This window comes from Typopeltis vanoorti, chromosome 20 (genome assembly GCF_054136105.1).
Source record: "Typopeltis vanoorti isolate ZY-2024b chromosome 20, IOZ_Tvanoo_1.0, whole genome shotgun sequence".
Taxonomy (NCBI): Eukaryota; Metazoa; Arthropoda; class Arachnida; order Uropygi; family Thelyphonidae; genus Typopeltis; species Typopeltis vanoorti.
In genome coordinates, this window is record NC_143568.1 from 62,135,604 (window position 1) to 62,158,015 (window position 22,412).

A 22,412-nucleotide genomic window follows, 5' to 3' on the forward strand; every position below is an offset into this window, starting at 1 on the left:
ATTGACGGAAACATTTAACAAAGGCTGTTCCTGACCCATATCTCAAAGAACTATAGCAGAGAATTCAGTACGATCGGTATTGGCAGTCGTACATACACGGAACCCACTGATTTCTGCAAAAAAAAAAAAAAAAAAACAGAAAGTTCTTTCACTATCCACAGTGGTATCAGGAATACCGTGACTGGACACTGGACGATTGGGGAAAAAAAAGTGGTCTGACGAGTCACAGTAGATCTTGTTCTGCACCGATGGTAGGCAGAGAGTTTGGCGGGAGCCTCATGAACCAATAAACCTAGCTTGTCATGTAAACACAACTCAAAGTTCTGGAGGTATTGTCATGGTGTGGGGCATGTTCTGTTGGAATGGAACGGGTCCACTGATATTGCTGGAAGGTCGGGTGTCCTCCAAGGAATATCTGAACATTGTTGCCAATCAAGTCCATCCTGCAATGTTGATTTTTATCCAGCAAGCGACTGTTGTTTCACGGACGACAATGCTACTGTCCATCATGTAAGAACTGTTCAGCAGTGGTCAACACATGTCAAATCTTTTCTCCTTTTCCGATCAGAAGAAAAGTATCAAAGCACCGTTTTAAATTTTTTGGCACTAAGAATCTTTAGAGTTGAGAGATGAGAAACATGAAACAGTTTTTAAACAAGTACACTGTTCGGGGGGGTGACTACGAGACATTGCTGACTTTGCTGGGATAGTAATGTAAATAAATAGTTTTTGTACTGCCATCTTGGTTATCGAGTAGTGCTCTTAAACCAACAGGCTGCAGGTTCAAATTCCACAGTTGGCATGGATGTTTGCATATATCATTAGCTCGTGACAAGTGAATCGGCAGTATGAAACACCCTACTTACTGGACACCTGAAGTGACATTGAAAAAAAAAAAAAAAAAAAAAAAAAAATTCCACTAATTCGGAAATCCTACAAAATTTCCGAATTATCTATAGTACGTCAATGTATCAGGATCTTATATGGGTTTACAACCTTCCTTCGATGGATTCACAATAAAAAATTATTATGAATGGATTCACAAAATTTATTATTATTACATTGCACCTTCATAAGATCTCAGCTTAAAGGAAAGACGCCCGTCTTGCATGATAAAAGTTTGGGTTTTCAGACAAGACAAACAAACTGGCCATAGAGCAGACACACGATCTACAAAAAAAAAAAAAAAACATTTCAAAAATGGGCTAACCATCTTATTCTACGAAATGAAGGTTTCAAACTAATACCTGAATAATCAAACCTCAGATAGGTCTCTGAAAAGAATAATTAAGAATAAATACAAAGATTAAAATTTTTTTCTTTATTCAATTGTTATTTGAAATAATTGAAATTGTTATTTCAATTATTTCAATTTTGGTTTGAATCAAATTATTTATTGAAGCACAATTAACAAATAATTTATTTATTTTTATTTTATTTTTGATGTACCATGCCAATGGTACATCAAATGATGCATTTCCTAAGAGAATTTTTGTACAGTAATATTTCTCATCAATGATCCCAATAATAATACTGTAGAACGCACAATTCTGTTCTGTCCAATTTCTCCACTAAGATAGTTCGAATGAAACGAAAATGATTCCAAATTTTAATACAGATCCTGAAGTCTAAATTTCATACAGCCATGGAAAATTAATTAATTATTACTGCCATTTCGAACCATTTGTCAATAATAAAATATTATAGCGAGGGGAAAATCACTCAACTGGTCTTGAGTCTAAGAAATAGAAAAGGGGGAGGATGGGAAGAAAAAAGAAATGTTCATCAAAGTCTTGAACCTAAAACTGAAAATTATTGTACTACGTGTACACATGACCAAATACACATCGTATTAGCATGCTCTTGTAATTATTCAGATACAGCAATTTTAAATTATTCACAACTGAATTTTCGACTGCAAATATTTCCATCATTTTCACGAGATTATTATGTGATATATGACATTTTCACCACACGAAGAGTTCCATCCCACAGTGTTTCTCCTGAGAAAAAAATGTAGAATGAATCAAACGCTGTAACGCAGTTTACGCAATTCTTGATTATGCACTATAAGCAAATGATTAATTTTACCACTACAAACGTTCCGATTGAAATACAGACTGAAGATAAATTTAAATATAGGTAATAAATATTAAATCAATTATTTATTTTTCCATCCAGCCAGTGCGAAATTATTACTATCAACTCTAATCAGGACCTCATTACACCTTCCTTGGTCTAGTGCAGCGCTTCCCAAACTGTGGGCCGCGGCCCCCTTGGGGGCCGTAGGTTTTGTTGAGGGGGGCCGTGAAATAATGAAAACAAATTTAAAATGCTTTAAGACTAAGTAGTTTTTTTTTTAAATCTTAAACAAAACGTATTTAATTTTTATTATTTCTGTTTTATATTTTAATGGAAAAAAATCATACATTGGTGCGGGTTCACAAATTTCGCTTCCTGCGTATTTCGCTTAATGAATATTAGTAAATATATGCTTATTCATATAAGTTTCATTTCAAAGTAGAAATCTAAGAATTGCAGTTTCAAATATTTCACCTGATATTGACTTTTTGTGTAGCAGTATTGAAACACATCCATCACATTAAATTGTTATTAAACTTCTTTTATGTTTTTAATTCTTTCTTTATTACTAATCGTTTTACGTTTCATGTGCTTGTACTGCAAATGTACAATAACAATATATCTATCTATATAAAAAATATGAGATATGTGGCATGTCAAATGTGTATTTAATGCTAAAAATGTATTATTTGCATTTGATTTTTGCAATATTCACTGTGTATGTTTTGTATTGAATATAAATACAATAAATATAATAATAATATATGTCTATATATATTACGATATTTTTTCGATTGGGGCCGTGAAATATTTTAATTTTTCCAAAGGGGGCTCTGACATCCAGAAGTTTGGGAAGCAGTGGTCTAGTGGAGTCAATGTCAAGAAGGGTGCAAGTGATTATCTCGGCCAAAGGAGGCCCAACACGCTACTAGGTAGGTAGATGGTTGTAATGTTTTGGCTCGTGTGTGCGTGTGTGTGTATTCTGACTCTTTGTTCTTTAATTTTGTCTTATAAATGCAAAGGTAATTCCAAATTCCAAATGAGCTTTATCAAATCTCAATTAATGTACAGTATTATAAAATTTAATTCATTATATCCACGCTTTATCAAATCTCAGTTAATGTACAGTATTATAAAATTTAATTCATTATATCCACACTTTAGTCTTCGTCCAGAATTTATTATATATGTTTTTTCTTTCTCGTTGAGAATGATGATTATTTTATTTATTATTATTATTACATTATTTGAATACTTTAAAATTAAGTAAGGCAAAGAAAGTCATGAAGTTAATATGGTAAGTTGATTTGTTCCTGCCAGTGTGTCTATTCGCAGAAGAAAACATCACATTTTAAATGTGGAGTGTAGTAATCATGTTTCCGATGTGTGAGTCCAGTTTCAGTTGAAAGCCCTTGAAAATGTTCTTACTCTGATTTTTATAATAAATAAGCGTGTCGTTCTTCCAAATACCTTTATAGTTATTATTATTATTACATATAAGAGAAAGCCATTTTAATTTATATCCAAAATATGCCACTTTCTACATTTCTTGTGAATATTTTAAAGCGAAACATAAATACTTCGTGTATACACTTTTAGAAAATGCCTTGTAAAATATAACAGCCAGCATAGAGTTCATTAATATTGGGAATTCCCGATATTAATAAATCTAGGCATTTATTAATATCGGGATACTGATTTAAAACTGCACTAAATACTAATGTGGCGGTAGCTTAATGAGAACTATGTATATTTCATCGTTAATAAATCTAAATCAATTTGTAAATACTGGGAGAAAAAAGTACGGGATATTACTACTATACACGCGCTTACCTCCTCAGCGATAGTAATTTCATCAAAAATTACTTCGTCTATAGCAATATCAGAAGCCGAGCTGCTCATATCTTCTTTGTTTTCAGATTCCATGCTTATATTTCAAAGAAGTATCTACTAAGTATTTTGGATATATACTTAGAAATCTTAAACAAATATAATCTAATCTCAAGCCTTAAGACTAACCCAGCTACTGCTTAACCTATTCCCAAAAAACCAGGGGGAAAAATTTACACAGCAAACGACAGCAAGAAAACGTTGAATATTATTTCGCGCCATCTATGTGTAGAGTACTTGAACATTGAACAGTATTAGTTTTTGATAAACAGATAAAATATGCTTAAGATTATGACGCGCGAAATAAATGCGATACCAATTTTAAGTTCAAGGACGTTTTTTTTTATATAAAATAATAATAATTTAAAAGCGTTTTTATCATTTTAACTGAAGTATAAAATAACATTTTTTTTTTATTTCAAAGGATGTTTTCAAAATTAGGTTTGATCGATGACGAGTGACATCATGAGTCCGTTAACACCAAGAAAAACATAATAACAATAACAAAAACAACATTTCAGAATGGCGTACGCAAGAAAGAAGTACCCATATTGGTATCGGATCGGTCGTCGCACGGATCAAAGACAAGCAAGGTTAGTGGAAAACCTGGAGTACATTGCTTTGGCTCAATTAACACCATACTCAACAACTGGTTCAAAAATTTAGCAACTACTTCAAACAGGCTCAACCGAAGAATGGATGTCCATATCAGATTATAAAGTACAAAGGGAAAAGAAGTAGCAATTAACTCCAAGCAATTAACTCCCAATAACTATCCCAATCGCGACGGGAGGAATCTTTATCTGGTCGATTTCAATTCGAAGGTGAGTTAGCCGATCTCATACGGAGGTAGCAGGGTTTTTTCTCCCGGAAACTCGGGTTTTTCATCCCGCATACATACAAATCGGCCCTTCAGAACTCACGCAATTTACAGACAAAAATTACTAGGTGTGATGGTGTTGGAGGTGGGCGGTAGATGGCGTTGATGGAGATTATTCGTAGTAGCGGTTAGGTGTGGAGACAGTTGTAGATGTCCTCCCGCGATGAGTCTTCGGACTCCTTGGAGGTATCAGGAATAATAATAATAATAATAATAATAACTACTTGCCTCCTGAGAACACTGAAGTTATTCACTGGACATCTATGCAAGCTCAGTTAGTCAGCATTTATTCTGACATCAGCTTCTTATTCTGAATAAAAAGGTTGTTTCAAAAACTCCATTCGCTAGTATTTAGTCATTCTAGAACAGCAGCGAAGCTATCAACTTACATCATCCATCTTAGGAAAAGAGAAAGCACCATGGAAAAGAGAAAAACTTTTGCAGTAACTCTTCACAATTCCACAGCATTTGATCAGGTTTCTGGACAGGAAATGCTACCTTATGGCGTGTTTTACACCCTTCATAACTGAATGGCAATTTTTTTTTTCTGTCAGTTCATCATGTGTCTCGGTGGAGTTATTTCACTATTCAGTTTTTCCTCTTAATGCAGGATGATGAATTCCAGTGACTGCAGAGTTTAAATAGTATAGACGATTCCCGTTGGAAATACCGGTTGGAAAAACCTGTACTCAAATCCCGTCTAAAACACACCCTTTATAAAGGGTTTTTCAACCGAAGGTGAGTTAGCTGGTCTTGTATGGAAATTGAAGAGTTTCCCTCAGGAATTCTTAAATGGCTTTGACTGTTTTACGGGGTTTTATCCTGTAAATAGTCAAAACGTATAGCAAAACACACCAACTCTTACATAATGCAGTGAACTCATAGCCTTTAGTTGGTTCAGCTGTACTTTCAAAAGAACCAACAAACAAACCAAGCCCAGTGATGACTATACTCTTAGAGGTCTGAAATTCTATACATGGATTTGCTGATGATTTGAGCTTCCTACTCATTTGACCTTTTTGTACTCAAATATCCTAGGAAAAGCAATATCTTAAAGAGATGGTATTTCAGATGCTATGACGTCTTACAAGAGAATGAGCAGATGGCGAAAACAATGAAGTCAACTTCGATACTGCCAAAATACAGTCAGTCTATCTTCTTTTCTGAAACAAAAAATCTTAATTCACCTCTCTCTCTTATCAGCTCCTCTGACAAGATCATATCTCTCTCTTTCAGGAATGCATTTATTTCTAATCTTTCTGCACAAAGATATCACACCCATAGCCTCTTCTGCCTCCAATTCCAATCTTAGAATACTGTTCTCATATTTGAGATAGCACACAAAATACTTATGAAGTCCTTCATGCTTTCTAGAAGAACGCAGTTCGACTAATTGATAACCCCTCCCTCACTTCAATCAATATCTCACAGGCAATATACACTATCTACCAATAATTGTCCGATCACTTTAGCAATTTTGTAAATTCTGATACCATCAGGCTAATATCTGATACCTAATACCGGGTATGTCCAACTTTGTCTTTGATCACCTCCTGCATCCTTTGACGGAGGCTTTCCACCAATGTGCGGCAGACATCAGGTGGAATTTTTCTCAATTATTCCTCCATCAAATAAAAAATGATTTGACTAAATGAAATGACTAAAATAATATTTGTCGGGATTAAGGGACACGAGATGGCTGCAGATGTCTAATGAAATTACCGATAGCCGAGCTCAGCTATCAGTGATGGATGACATCTTATTAATAATAAGATGCTTTCTAATACAAGTATAAACACTTTGACAATTTGTCAGAAATGTAGAAAGGATTTGAGGGGTACAAACACAAACTTTAATCACGAGTCACTATGTAGTTTTATGTCATCTTAGAATAATCCCTTTGAGTAATTCAAACATTGTTATCCATAGCAATCTTTAATGGATTTAGGACAACTTTACAGTCCTGTTTACTTTCTTGCAAAACAGATCTCACGTCACTTCCTGTCATCCCCAATAATACTGAAGTCTTCAGTTTGGCTGGTTAGCTGATTGGAATTAGCAGAAATATTCCTTGGAATATCTCTAAATATATTTATAATCCCTGTGGAGCCTCCGTAATTCAGCCAGTTTCGTCGATATCCTTAAGCTGGAATGACCTGAGTTCGAATCCCGTCTAGGTGCGAAGAATCCTTATTGGGGATTTTCAGCTGAAGGTGAGTTAGTCTGCCTCACACAGAAGTGAAAAAGTTTTTCCTCCTTGAAACTCGGGTTCTTCATCAAGCATAGCAGGCAAACCGACCAGAAGAACGCAGGCAATTGAAGGATTAACCGCCCTATCAGAGCATTAATTAGGTTTCAAAGAAGTCAACTTACTTGGCAGCGACAGGCCACTGAGTTTCACACACAAGTGGAAAAACAGAATAGTTTCTGTGTTAAATGCGTGTTTTCTCCGGATGATTTGCCTGTTTTGCAAGAACGAAAACTCTACTACTACTTCCTTATGAGACCGGCTAACCCAAATCAGTTTTACAAAAAGCCTTTAAAAGAAGGTGTCAAGTCCTCTACGGTACTAGTTCTTTCCAACCGATGAAAAGTTGCAACTAAGCTACGGAGAAGCTCCAGTTTCTCAGACATTGTTGTTGTTAATGGGAATTACAGCCGAAATGACTAAGGCCATGAAGCCCAGTTAGGTTTCAAAGGAGCCAAGTTATTAAGGAGCCATTATGTCTCTGCTAATTGTTTTTGTTCTGATGCCTGTTTCGCAGGATGGAAGAAGTAGGGAATCTGTTGATGTATTTCTTGAAGAGCCGGAGGTTGTATTTACTAGAGGCCTTATGGAGAAAACTGTTCAAAAAAGAATGGTAGAATGAAGAGGATGAAAAGTTGGTTTTATAAGTTAGGAGCTGAATTGTGTACGGATGGTTACGGCTGCAAGTGTTCGTACATGATGATTGGAGGAAAGGGAAGGAAGGGTGGTGCCCAGTTTAGTGGAGTAGTGCCCATTGAAATACCTATAAAAAAAGACGTAGCAAAAGTTCTGCATGTGAGAAAGCGATGAAGGGAGTCAAATTTGGTAAGTTAATAATCCTCTTCTAGATACAATAAAGCATTCTGAAGAAGGTTTTGCGTGTGCCCCCAACCCCAAATGTAAGAGTAATATTCTAAGGTTGGATTTGAGATTCATAAAGTAATAGCAGTTGAGAAAAGAAGTAATGTTAGATAGAAAGAATACCAAGGTTTTTTAGAGACTCATTCCATTTATCTTCTTCAAATTATATGCACTTGTTTCTGATGTCTTTTTTCTTTTTTTGAAATCAGGTTTTAAAATGATGTAAAGTGTTTTTTCTATATTAGTTTTTAAAAGTTTCATTTCAAGCATTCCTAAAGTTTTCTAATTATCAGTGATGTATTTTATGGATACATTTTTAATTCTGTGAATACTGATATCCAAAGCTCTGTAGAATAAAAAATAAAAAAAAGATTAACAAATTAGGTTTGCTATTTAAAAAGGGAAAAAAAGAAAAAGAAATATGCATTAATAAAATAAAATAAAACAACGAAAGAAAGTTAACAGATTTGGTGATTAAGAGTTTAATACCAAAGACTTATTAATGGAATTTTGTCAGTTATTTCGAGTTTCATTTTGAAAGATGAAGTATTCTTTATGATGTCAGTCCCATCTTCGAAAGATCTGCTGTGTTAAATTAAGGCAGAAGAAATTATGACTCTGCGGTACAATATTATGTTTCTTTTCAGCACAAGGTGAGTTAACCAGTCTCCAAGGTTTTTCCACTCTAGAAACTCGGGTTTTCGTCCCACATGACAGATAAATAGGGCAGAGAACACACTCAATTATCAGACGAAAATGTAATGGTAGTGAGTAGTAATAGTAGCAGATAGTCTAGTACAGTGCTTCCCAAACTTCTGGATGTCAGAGCCCCCTTTGGAAAAATTAAAATATTACACGGCCTCCTCGAAAAAAATCGTAATATATATAGACATATATTATTATAATATTTATTGTGTTTATATTAGAAAACAAAACATACACAGCGAATATTGCAAAAATCAAATGCAAATATTACATTTTTAGCATCAGACATACACATTTGACATGCCACATTATCTCATATTTTTATAGAGATAGATATATTGTTATTGTACATTTGCAGTACAAGCATATGAAACGTAAAACGATTAGTAATAAAGAAAGAATTAAAAACATAAAGGAAGTTTAATAAAAATTTAATGTGATGGATGTGTTTCAATACTGCTACACAAAGAGTCAATATCAGGTGAAATATTTGAAACTGCAATTCTTAGATTTCTACTTTGAAATAAACTTATATGAATAAGCATATATTTACTAATATTCATTAAGCGCCGAAATACACAGGAAGCAAAATTTGTGAACCCGCACCAATGTGTGATTTTTTTCCATTAAAATATAAAAAATAACAAAAAAGAAATAATAAAAATTAAATACGTTTCTTTTAAAATAAAAAAATCTACTTAATCTTAAAATATTTTAAATTTGTTTTCATTATTTCACGGGGCCCCCTCAACAAAATCTACGGCCCCCAAGAATGCTCAGGCCCACAGTTTGGGAAGCGCTGGTCTGGTAGACGTTGGATTGAGCATTGTAAATAGTAGATTGTGTAGAACATTGTTTCTTAAATTGTGGAACCCTAGTGTTCAGGGGTAAAATGTAGGTTCCTAAGATCATGCGGACAATTATAACTTGTATTAGACTGTAGTTTCTGAAAAAAAAAAAAAAAAAAAACTTCAGTGAATGGGGAAAATACTAATTTTGATTACAATTGACTTATGATTTCTAAAACAGTTATGTTACTTTCTTATTTGAAGTATTATGTATCATATGTTTTCTTGATTAAAATATTGTGCAGCAACGGCTTACTGTCATAATTCCTTTTCCATAATTTTTATGAAAATTTCTAGAGGAATTCCGCGAACAATAAATATTTTTATGTAGAGTTCCGCCGTCTCAAAGTTTAAGAAACACTAGTGTAGTGACCTCCCGTAATGAGTCCAATGAGATTCCATGGCAGTGTCATAGAGCTTTAGAAATTATCATTGCATTCTACATTTACATTCTCGTATACATTCTGTAAATTCATAAGAAAAATTTTCTATTTTATAATCGTTTCCAAAGAGGCGGATAAATAATTTTTGACAATAAATATAAATAAAATAAAACTAAAATTAATTATTATCGTTTGTTCTGAGGTGATCCTTCTTGTAAAATAAAATTCTCCACTCAGAACACGAGTAAAAGGACACTGAAGCTAAAAACGTGTACAAAATCCATAGTCGTCTTTTAAGCGATAACCAAAGCATGATTTTATAATACGTGACCAACTGCGAAAGATAATTAAGGCATTAGAAAATTCACGGAAGCCTTCTGGACCTGCAAGGCAGGTGCTATACCACCTGCTCATCGTGACGAAAGATACTGGATAAAGGAAGGACAGTAAAATGAATGAATTCTCGAACATTTCAGCTATACACCTACAATGCTTGAATTTGGAATTACGTAATCTCCATTACGTGACTGTCACAACAATGTTCCGCGTCCTATTTAACAAGCATGTTTGTTGATATTTCTCACCATACAATATTTACGAAGCGTTAAACCTAATATCCGCTTTCCATTGCATTCCATTAAAACTATTTCGCTACATGTTGCAAAACGAAATAATAATAATAGAGAAATGGGTGCTCTCTTTGAGCTATACGTTTAGCACTTTCTTTCTCAGCATTTTAAAACAGGAATTTTAATTGAAGGGAGGGGGGTAGATCCTGCGGTAACAAATCACGTCACAGAGTATGGCAATGAAAATGTTGTCCACATTTTCATGTGGACAACACCGTATGTGAAAAGTTGCAAGAAGCCTATCAATTACTACCGGTCATTTTTTTTTAAGTAGTTAAAAAAGAAGAAACTTTCGAAGCATAGACAAGTGCATATAATATGTGTAGTTACAATGATCGTAGCGAAAAATAAATAAATAAATAAACTCGAGAAATATGTATATTCAAAACTAAGTTTTCGTAACTTACTAGGAGAGGAAAGCTTAGATACCATTAAGTAATTTTATTTTGTTTAATTATTATTTAAAAATTTTAAACATGTCACCAGAAATGTTAATCGAAGTACCAGTTCACTTCTTAATATCCTCAATTTATAATTGATTTCAGTCGTAATACTGAACTTCAGAAATTCGGTGTATAATTTTCTACTGTTAATAAAAAGATTTTGAAAGATTACTCAGATGCTGTCATAAATTTCAATATGGTGTAAGAAAATAGTAATCGAGAGAACGCGTCCTTGAAGGAGGAGGGAGTAGAGCTAGTTTTTTTTTTTTTATTATTATTTTTTTATGACTCCACTCACGAAAGTTTGGACTTATAGCGCTTTAGTATTAGTACTATGAGTAGGTTAATGGTTAGATGGTCTATAATCTTGTTGACAAGAGAGAGAATTCCAGTCCTAGTTTACTCTGCGGTGTCATTCTAATTCTCTTTCACATTGTTTTCAGTTACCTAATAGATAATCCTGTAAACTCTTTCCTCAACCCAACTGTTTTCGATTTCCCCGACCCTATTACTCCTTATGTATGCCGTAGATTCTATCACTCATCCACTAGCAGGTAGAGAGATCCCATCTTAATATCTATCTCTTCTACACTTAAACCTCTTTTCCACAATCATTCTCAGCCTTTTAAAAGCAAGCTAGACTGCCGAAACATCTAGAACAGTGTTTCTCAACCTGTGGTCCGCGACGATGGGACAGGTGGTCCGCAGGCAGACTTAAATAAAATAAATAAATGTATATTTTTTAATTATCCAAACAAAACAAATTAAAATTGAATAAGTAACAATTATTGAAATAAAATGGATACTTAAAAAAAAATACATATACATATATATATATATATATATATATATATATATATATATATATATATGTTAAGAATACCAAGCAATTTTTAAAACATTTACATTTATATCTCCTCCAGAGATTTTTATTTAATAAGGTTAAAACACCTTATGGCAACTTGTTCTGGTAAAATACTTATGAGCTCTGTATTACTAAATCTTGGTATTTCTAGCCTAGCTCCCACTGATGAGACCTCAATAAAGGTCGAAACCGGTCTGGGTAGTGGCCTCTTGCCTTTAATACAAAACATCATGCATCTCCTTCTTGGAGATGTGTTTTGGCATTAAGGGTAAATATAAAGATTAGTAATCAGAGCTCATGCCACCTTTACCACGAGTTACCTTGGTCTTGCACTACCTGTAGGATCAGCTAGACTTGCATCACTTGCAGGCGCAAACTTGACTTATTTGTCTATTTGCTTACTTGGGAAATGGAGTAAAACCAGGTTTAAAAATTGCTTGGTATTCTTAACATTTATTATACCCAAGGTAAAATACTTTCTACATACACACACACACACACACACACACACATATATATATATATATATATATATATATATATATATATATATATATATATATATATATATATATATATATATATATATATATATATATATATATATATATATAGAATGTTTATTCCATGAACATTCTGCCACTACAATAATTTGCAGCAGAAGAATGACGAATAATAAAAGAGGGGTGAAGTGAACAACAATATGGTTTTATTGCTTCCGCTTTCCCTTGCTGTTTTGTCCGATTTGAAGTAAACATGTGTTATCCACATTTCAACCAACTGATTGTTGTTTATTGAAGGTTTTCCTCCTTCAACCAAGGCTCAGTATATCTTCAGAAGTGCTAAGTGATGATACTTGGACGAAGTGTGTTGTGAGTTAACCCCAGTATTTATATATTTTTCGGAAACGTTTTCGATAATGGAAAAGTGGCTTAGAACTAGGACTTTGAAAAGCAAAGCAAATGAAACAGGTGACGCGAACCCTAATTGGATTCACGTGTTGTAACGGCGAGTAAATCTGATACTATTAAAGTAGAAGAAACAAGCAGTTCAAAGAAAAAAATACAGTAGGAAATATAACAGTTCATATTTGGAATACTTGGTGTGAAGATGAAAGTGAACAGAAACTTCAATGCGTTTTGTGTTTGAAGTGTTATCGAACGAGTGCATGAAACCTGAGAAACTCCGACGACGTTTACAAACCAAACAGTGTGATATGAAAAATAAGCCAATTGATTTTTTTCAGCGACGCTTAGGGACATTAAATCATGGAGAAAATATAGTTTCGGCCATGGGTTCGATTAATAGCAAGGCACTGGAAGCATCCTATCTCTTAAGTTTGCGCATAACGAAAACAGGGAAACCTCATTCTATCGGGAAAAATTTACTACTTCCAGCTATAAAAGATGTGGTAAAAACTATATTTGGCAACAAGTAACTAAAAGATATTGATTTGACAACTTTCGGTCGCAAAATTAATTATATGGTAGGTGACGTAGAATCTCAGTTAATCGAAAGAGTTAAGAACCCTTATTATGCGTTACAATTAGACGAGACTGCTGATGTTGCAAATGATGCACAGTTAATATGCTACGTAAGATATGCGCATGATAACAACATTCATGGCGATATTCTGTTTTGTAGAAATTTGTCATCTCGAACAATTGGAGAAGATATACTTCACATTCTCAATAATTACATAATACACAAAGGGATCCAGTGGAAAAAAATGTATGGGCTTCTATCCGGATGGAGCTCGCGCCCTTACAGGCAGACATAGTGGGGGTTGTTTCTAAGGTGAAGAAAGCGTTAGCCTTCAAAGGAATGCCACCGGAATTTAAAACTGTGCTATACAACGCTTTAAAGCTAGTTCATTTTATTAAGATTCAACAGTTAAATAGTAGGTTGCTTTCAATACTCTGCGATGAAATGGGCAGTGAATATATACAACTTTTGCTTCATTCTGAAATTGGCTGGCTTTCCAGGGATAAAGTACTAACAAGATCATTTCAATTAAGGCACAAAGTTTTATTGTTTGTAAATGAACGTAATTCTGATTTTGCATCACTGCTTGCTGATGAAGCATGGTTATCAACACTATCATATCTTTCAGACATGACATTTTTTCGAAATTAACTGAACTAAATCTCTCCCTTCAAGGAAATTCTGCAACTGTTCTTGATGCCTATGACAAAATAAAGGCATTCGAGAAAAAAACTGGTGGTGTAATGGATTAGTTATGTAAAAGATAGACAATTTGCACATTTTCCAACATTGAAATTCTTTTTAGTGGATAATGATATTTTTGTTGATTCTGGAGTTTCTGGAAAGCGTTTGTGACCACCTCAAAAACTCTGAAACGGAATTTTGAAACATATTTTCCGAATAACTTTTATAAGAAATTTCTGTGGGTTCGCGATCCATCCCAGGCTTACAGTCACGAGAACGACCTTTCGTTATCGAAAAATGAACAGTTAATTGAGCTTTCAAGTGACAGTAGGCTTAAAATTCAATTCCGTGATCTTGGTTGGATCGATTCTGGTTTTCGCCTTCAGTGAGAGAATTTCCGGAATTATCTGAAGAAGCATTGAAAATCGTCATACAGTTTTCTACAAAATCTTTATGAGAAAGGATTTTCATCGCTTTTTTCAAATAAAAACAAAATACAGAAATCGCCTTAGTGTGTGTGACGATCTTCGACTGAATTTGACCAATATTGAGCCAGATATCCAGCAACTCTGTAAGGGTCGAGAAGCTCAACCATCTCATTAAAAGTAAGTAGCAACATAATTATATCATATTATTTATTTATTTAATAAAAATGAAAACTTTGTTCAATCATGATGCACTTCTAATCGTTTACTTCCATTTTAATTAATTATGTCTCCATATGTATTCAAAACATTCTTCTATATTTATTATACTATGTTAGTAATCACCACATAGGTTTTTTAAAAAATTACATAACTTAGTGGTCCGTAGAATTGTTTTAGGCATTTTACTGGTCCTTGGGCTTAGAAAGGTTGAGAAACGCTGATCTAGAATAATCTTATAAAATATTCTGTTCATACTACAGAAATATGTGAATAATCTTTGTTAATTTCGGAGTAGATAGAATTGCATTTTCAAGAGTAAAAAAGTAATTCTTCAGTTAATAATCAGATTTTTGCCGACATATAAAATTAATCATCTTTATACTGATATATAAAGGACCAGTGGCGCACCCAGGGGGGGACAAGCCCCCCCCCCAAAAAAAAAGAAAAAGGAAAAAAAACACTAGAAAATTTTCCAAAAATCTTTTCCTAATTAAAATTAATTTTTTAAAAAATTTATTTATGTTGTGTCGTGTCTTCTATTTCTATACTACTTACGAATTAGCGGTCACATAAGGGGGAATACCCTATAGCTGTCGGGAATTATGGCCTCTGTGAAGGCAAGGCGAACGGGGTAGTGCCCGGGCGCCCTGTACGTTACTTCGTTTGCCCGAGCCGGGCCAGAGGAGATCACGGATTTCATGTATTGGCAATCATTTGCGATGCTCAGTTATAGGTCGTATGCAATGCGTAGTGTGTATTCCCCCCCCCCCCAGATTAAATCATGAGTGCGCCACTGTAAAGGACACTTTCAGAAAACGTGAATGAAGATGAAATGAAAACTATGTCCAGCGTAATACAACAAGCATTTGAATATTTCAAATATTCTTTTATGATCACTGTGGTTTGCATGTGCTTGACAGCTAACAAAGTTCTGATGTAGTGAAACAATTTTTAGGTATTAATAAAGTCCTTACAATTCTAAATAATCACTTTGTAATTGAATGCACGTACCTATGAAAGCCAAGATGCTAATTCTTGGCTTTCAGGAAAATAACGTGGAAAATTTTAGTGGACTATCCCTTCCTTCCTCTCTCTCTCTCTCTTTTGCCCCGAATCCATATCTTTCGCTTTCGTGATCTCATTATGAATCTCTTTATCATGAGATCCCCTTCAGCAAGCCAATAATCCGTCTTATCTAAAAATGTAAATGTCATATTTTTCCCTCTTGTCTCTTTCATTATCTTACATTCTAAAGAAGTTATAAAAAGTGAACAAATGGCGCGCGCGCGCGCGCACACACACACACACACACACACACACACACACACACACACACACACACACACGTATGACGCACATAGTTACTGGCCTAATGGTTTTATCCTTCTTGAACATTATCTTTGTTTCTCTGCTCTGCGCTATCGATAACATTTAATGCTCATTATTTATGGAACTTATGAGATATTTTAATATAAATGTATCGCAAATAATACAGATTTTCCATTAGATTTAAACGAGTATAAGTGGTTACTAATGAACGATTCTAAACTAACAAAACAGATTAAATTTCAAAAGCTTCTTAAGTTTGCTTTAGTATCGAAAAGTAATACAATGTAACCTGATTTTCATTGTGAAAGAACCTAATCTTCCCAGTGGCACTCATAAAAGCTTGATAGTATTCCACATCCTATGCGACAATCTCAGGCTGTTTGACTATTAGAAACTAATAGAGGTCTACTGACGGCTTAACTATCATGGCTACTTACAAATCTGGGTGGAATTTAATTAAATCTTGAATTTAGGATATCCACTAGCATATGTCCATATAAGTCAGTTTTGGTTTTAATCGGATTTGGTTTCATTTGAATAGCAAAATATGGCGACGATTCATACTGATAGAAATAATTCCGAACTGGCTGCAAATTGAATAACATTTTTGGAATTTAAGATCTCTCTTAAAATTTATAATTTCGATTTTAGTTTCAGTAGGACCATCTGTACTAACAAAATTAGGTAAACAAAAATTATGTCTACAATACAAAAGCCAAAAATGCATCAAAGTTTCATGAAGAGCATTCTAACTTCGCATACTCGTCTGTAAATCTCTCTACAGGACGCATTGATTTGATCAAATTTGAAATGTGGGTAATAATTGTATACGATACTCCTCAATGCTATCTAAGAAATTTATCTCAGATGAACTAAAATGAAGGAGATAGGCATATAGACGGTGGCGTCCTCCGTAGACATCAGTGAAAGGTATGTGATTCAACTGAAAAAAAAAAAAAAATAGAATTATATTCGTTCTAGAGTTGCTTGTTCTCCAGTATTAGTCCAATTTGACTAATATGAAGGAGAGGAGAGATAGTGGACGAATGATTTTCCCACAGACAAGTCTATAGGTTGCATTTTTTTTCAATCGATTTCGATATAGTATGGAATATAGTTGTTACGTTAAGAATTTTGTTACAATCAAATAAAAATGAAGGAAGCGTAAAGGGAGAGAGAGAGAGAGAGAGAGAGAGAGAGAGAGAGAGAGAGAGAGAGAGAGAGAGAGAGAAGAAAGTAAATTTCTATTGACACGTCTGGAAATTGCAACATTCAACGTATTTAGACTATTTCTCATCTAACGAAATAAGTGATATCTAACTATCTAACATATAAAATATCTCACATAGAAAAAGAACAGCTATTTAGCTGGCATTATTGTTTTCATTGGTAAGAATGTAGATTTTCCTTGGAAATTAAACAGCAACGACAACACCACTGATAACAATAATGTCAGCAAACTAACCGTTTCTAAAGTGAAGCTAGCAACCTTTCACATTCTCAGTGGCTCTCCTTTTTTGCATATGAAAAGTCTTTTTTTTTTTTTTTTTTGCTATGAGATAGCATTATTAGATGCATTAATAGGATTACGAGACCCTATCTCTGCTGAATCTTTTAAATTAATAGATACTTAACTTCAATTTACGAACTAATTGTCGCTTGATGAACTTTAGAAAAATGGATACGTTCCTAAAATATTTTAGGAACCCCCTTTGCGAAACAAAAAATACCTGTACTTGATAAATATGGTGATCTTGATTCTCTCGAAACATATTTCTACACTGATGTCCAAAAGCTAGTTCGTCCTTAGCTTTTGGGAAACCATTCATTTTTACTTGTATATGAAAACATTTTTCATGACCACAGTCATATGTATAATTAAATATAAACAAAAATGAACAGAAGATCGAAACCTCGAACACAGAACACCGATTAACAGTCAATTGACAATAAGTATAAAACGTTCACTTTTATTTTAAATAAAATAAAAATATCACCAAAGTCATTTTTATTTATCTTTTTTTCCCAATTCAAAAGAATCTTTGTGGTGCTCGAACGCCTAAAAGTAATACCGTGCATCTTACCACTGAGACACTCAAAATAGGAAAAGAAGAAATGAGAGTTGCCAAGGGATCTAAACATGCCACGTGGCCTAAATTCATGTTAAGAATTAGAATAACTATTAAATAATGATATTATTATTGCATGACACCTCCAGGGAGTCCAAAGACTCATCGAGGGAGGGCACTTACTCTACAGCTCTCTGTCTCCACCAACTACAACGAACCTCAACTACCATCATCATCATTTACGCCAACGCCATCTACTGCTCACTGCCACTAATATTTTCACAGACAATCACAAACATCCATGGCCACGGCGGGATTCGAACTCGCAGCCTTTGGGCTGGAGAGCGGATACGCTAACCACTCAGCCAACCAGGCCGGCATTATTAAACTTCCACCAGAAGATGTAGGGTGTCAACATCCGAACTCTACAAATTACTAATTTTCTACTCAAGTATGCATATGTATATATAAAGGTTGTCATGGTGGTCAGTTATCATGCATTTTTATTATATATAAAAATTTATCACAACTTTTTTTTTTTTAATGCGAATCTTATGCATTAAATGTTGAGACCTATGGATCATCCGGTGGGCTAAGGTTTGAATAATCCGAAAATGCTACTCTAGAGATCAGATATGGATTTTTTTGATTTTTTTTTTTTTATCTAAGCTATTTTAGGCTTCCAATAAGCAGGATGGTAGTATCCCACCTGGCGAAGAAATATTTGTCTGCCATAATTAGTCACCAACCAGTTTGTTTATTGTCACAATCACCATATTTTACTGATGGTGGCAATAAGACAGGATAGGAGAATGCTGAAATAGATTGGGCATTCGCATCATGCATTTTTTGAGAAGCGGGAGGGGTCCCGAGGAGCTCGAGTTCTCTGGGACTCCCTCTCATTGTTTGGGGGTTCTTATACTGGCTTTAAATTTTTGGGGTCCCAGCTAAAGCCTCGTACTCCTGTGCATAAGTACGACCCTGTCAATTTAATTTAATTAATTTTAATTTATAGAACCCAATTTCTTTTATTAACAACGCAACATTTTAATAGTGATAATAAACTATATTTTAGTGCGATTTAGTAGTTAATCTTAATAGTAATTAATCTCCGATTAACAATGAATACATCTTCAAGTACTATTAATCAGAGAGTTTAGTAGTTTAAATCTGCTCAACTATAAAAATATAGCAATAAAAATAAAATGTGCACAAACCCCTTATTTCTTCACGGGTGAATGCTGTTTAGTGCATTCAACATCCCATGAAAGTTTCAGCACCGCCCTTGAAAGAAATAACAGCTTATTAAATGAACTATACACACGACTTTTCCATTTCGTAACAATGATAATAAAAAAGCTGCGTGCTGCTTAGTGAAGCATGCAGATATGCACGCTCAAATATCACTTGAAAAGGGGTATTTATCCTAGAATGGGCATATTACATAGATTATTTAAAATAGCGAACACGTACAAACGGCTTTAAATGTACAAAAATTCTGCAGTATAAGAATCAGTTGTGTATTATACAAAAAGAGAGCAAAATTATGTAGAACTGTTTTTAAATCATTTTGCTGTTCCCTTTTAACATCCATAAGCTCCCTTTTTCCGGGAACAAAAAAAAAAACAAAAAAAATGTTTATGAGATTTTATCAGTTTTTTACGCCTAAAGGCATAAATCAAAAATTAACGAACCAAAAATCAATGGCAGCATGAGTAATTAAGGAACTAATCGGCAACTAAAAATCAACTTGTAGCAACAGCAATTACAATGCGGGGCATGACCCTATTCATTTTCTCCATACTTCCCAGAAAGAGGAAAACTCTCCGATGAGAATAGTAGGATTATTAAATATAAAGTGCTCTTCCACTTGTATACAGATTACCGTTCGGAGTCAAAGGTTATCCTTATGCCCGGGTGAATAACTGGTTCATGAGAGAATGCAGGAAGTTCAGGTTAGATACTGCAGCTTAACAATAGTCCAAGCGACCATTGAAACTATTTAAGAACACGCACTGACCACATAACCGTAACTTACCTTTGAATTCTTTAGTATAATAATAGTAACCTTTATCACATCAAGGACCAGACTGGATTATCTCGGGCTGTACTGCTATACTGACTGATAGGCTCATACAGTATTCAAACCTCAATGGTCTACAAACGTATCACAAAATTTCTTTGTCGTGTAAAATCCAATTTTATTATGGCTACCTGGCGCTCTAAAATAAAATATCACTAAAAAAATTATTTTTCTCGTTTCAGAAGCATATTTTTGGGGTTCGAACGTTAAAGAGTAACAACACGTATCTTACTAATGAGACACTAAACGCGACAATAATCCGGTTTCACATATTTTCATTAGCGTGAGCCAAGCAAAAGATATTTGCAACGCGCTGTATTATTCTGTCCGTTCTCTAGACAGCTTCTTAGTGGAAATATAGAAATAATCTTTGGGATTTTGATCATCCACCAAAGGAAACAGAAATCTTACATACTCGATACAAAACTGTACTAGCAAACAATTCTATGACAGATTGCATTCTCAAGCGATACAGTTGCTTCCCGTAAAGAAAACATCCCAAAAATACTTCGAGCGTTGAAAATTATTAAAATGGAGAAATAATAAATATCAGTTGTTATTTTATGCAGTAAGCAAAGAAAGTTTGCCTTTTGAAACTTTACAAGTTTCGAAGTGGTCGAGAGATAATGAGAATACAACCTTGGGCACAGTTGCTTTGTTAAAAATATTTGCACGATTTAAAAGACACGCTCTCTGCCGCGCCCGTATATTCACATCATTTTGGATAAATGATTTCACTGGCCTGACAGCTGCTTCGAACTGATGGCTCCTTTTTGGCTCTTTCTTAATAGTTAGGATTTTCATAATGAAATTTCGTGTTCGTTGCCATTTCATATAGAAAAAATAACTTACTTTAAGATTTGGCATTTGCAAATGAAATAGATAAAGGATTTCTTTTGGAAAACATTTCCTTAAAAAAAAAGTGTATAAAATCAAAGCGTATGTATCTAGTTTTTGAAAACTTGGGCAACATAATTTTTGGTCAAAATGAAAAAGCGTGCACAAAGGGTTTAAATATTCGCAATCCTTTAGGGAAATATTACTTCATGGTTGCATCTTTGAAAAAAAAAATTGTTTATAATTTTTTTAAAGTTTGTCTTGGTTGAGCATGCGCTTTAATCACTAAATTGTTAAAGAATTCTTCTGTGCACCAAACACATTTCCCAAAAATTAATGAACAAAAAAAAAAAAAAAAAAATCAAAATACCTGTAAGAACAAATCTTAAGATTTGCGTATTTCAATTAAATCATCGTCCCCATGTTTAAAGTTTTTGATATTATAAAGAATACACACTTCCTCAATTTTCTTTTGCCTTTCTTTCTCACAGAAGAACTTAATAACAGGTTTCCAAAAATAAATATTAAACTAGTAAAACAGAAATTAGACTCAAATGCACGTTAACATTTATAATTGGAAACTGAGAGAAAATTATTCTTAAATATTTATATATGAGTAGATCAAAAACTTCGTAATCGAATGTTTCGATATTCTTTATATTGGTTCAGTTCTACTCAATCGAAATTAGTCGACTTTTTGTTTCTTCCTTGTGTATTTAATCAATGTATTTAAATATTTGTTAAATACTATTTGAGTACTGTAAAGCAATCGCAAAGTTTACAGATATGAAATGCATTCTTTTTGTTATTATTACTTTATTCCTTGATATTTCCATGCAGAACCAGAAAGCACCACAGGAAACCACCTACACCGCTTCACATTCCACCCGGTTCTTCTTCACCACTTAATATATTTTGTCCGTTCACTGGTTGTGTTGTAAAACTTATTTTGGCTATTTGCAGGATGCATAATTCCAGAAGGAAAAATAAAATAAAATAAAATAAATAAAATCCAGGTTCACGTTACATTAAATCTAGAACTCAGATCTTTCCAACCAAACGGAGCAAATCGTGGCATTCTTTTGACTGCACTATAGCGGCAAAGCCAATGAATTTTTTCTAAGAAAAGCGAAAATATTCTCGAAATATTTGTTCTATTTTACAAATTGGAGATTGTCCAGAATTCAGACTATCTTTCCTAGTAACACATCCTAGTTGAAAGTTACCCAAGGTCCACTTAAGTTGAAAAAATTGCAAAAAACTGTATCTTACAAAATTCTTAATAACAGTACCTTGGATATGTTCCAAAACTATTAAACTTCACCACAGCGAAATGAATATATAATGAATATAGTTAGTACGTAAAAATAGTGTCATTCCTTAGGTGAGATGTGTTAATAAAAAGATCCTTAAATCTGTTAAGTCTCTTTTTATTGCTGCTTTG

General features: G+C 33.9%; 1 protein-coding gene across 1 annotated transcript in view; it reads right to left on the reverse strand.

Annotated features, from left to right (window-relative positions):
• Window positions 1–1,128: 1,128 nt before the first annotated feature.
• The window catches only part of LOC150095487 (uncharacterized), a 50,607-nt gene continuing 29,323 nt past the window's right edge, over window positions 1,129–22,412 (reverse strand). The window contains exon 3 of the mRNA XM_090410691.1: window positions 1,129–1,170. Within this exon, the coding sequence (XP_090266817.1) occupies window positions 1,129–1,170 (42 nt within the window). The remainder of the gene's footprint in view (window positions 1,171–22,412) is intronic.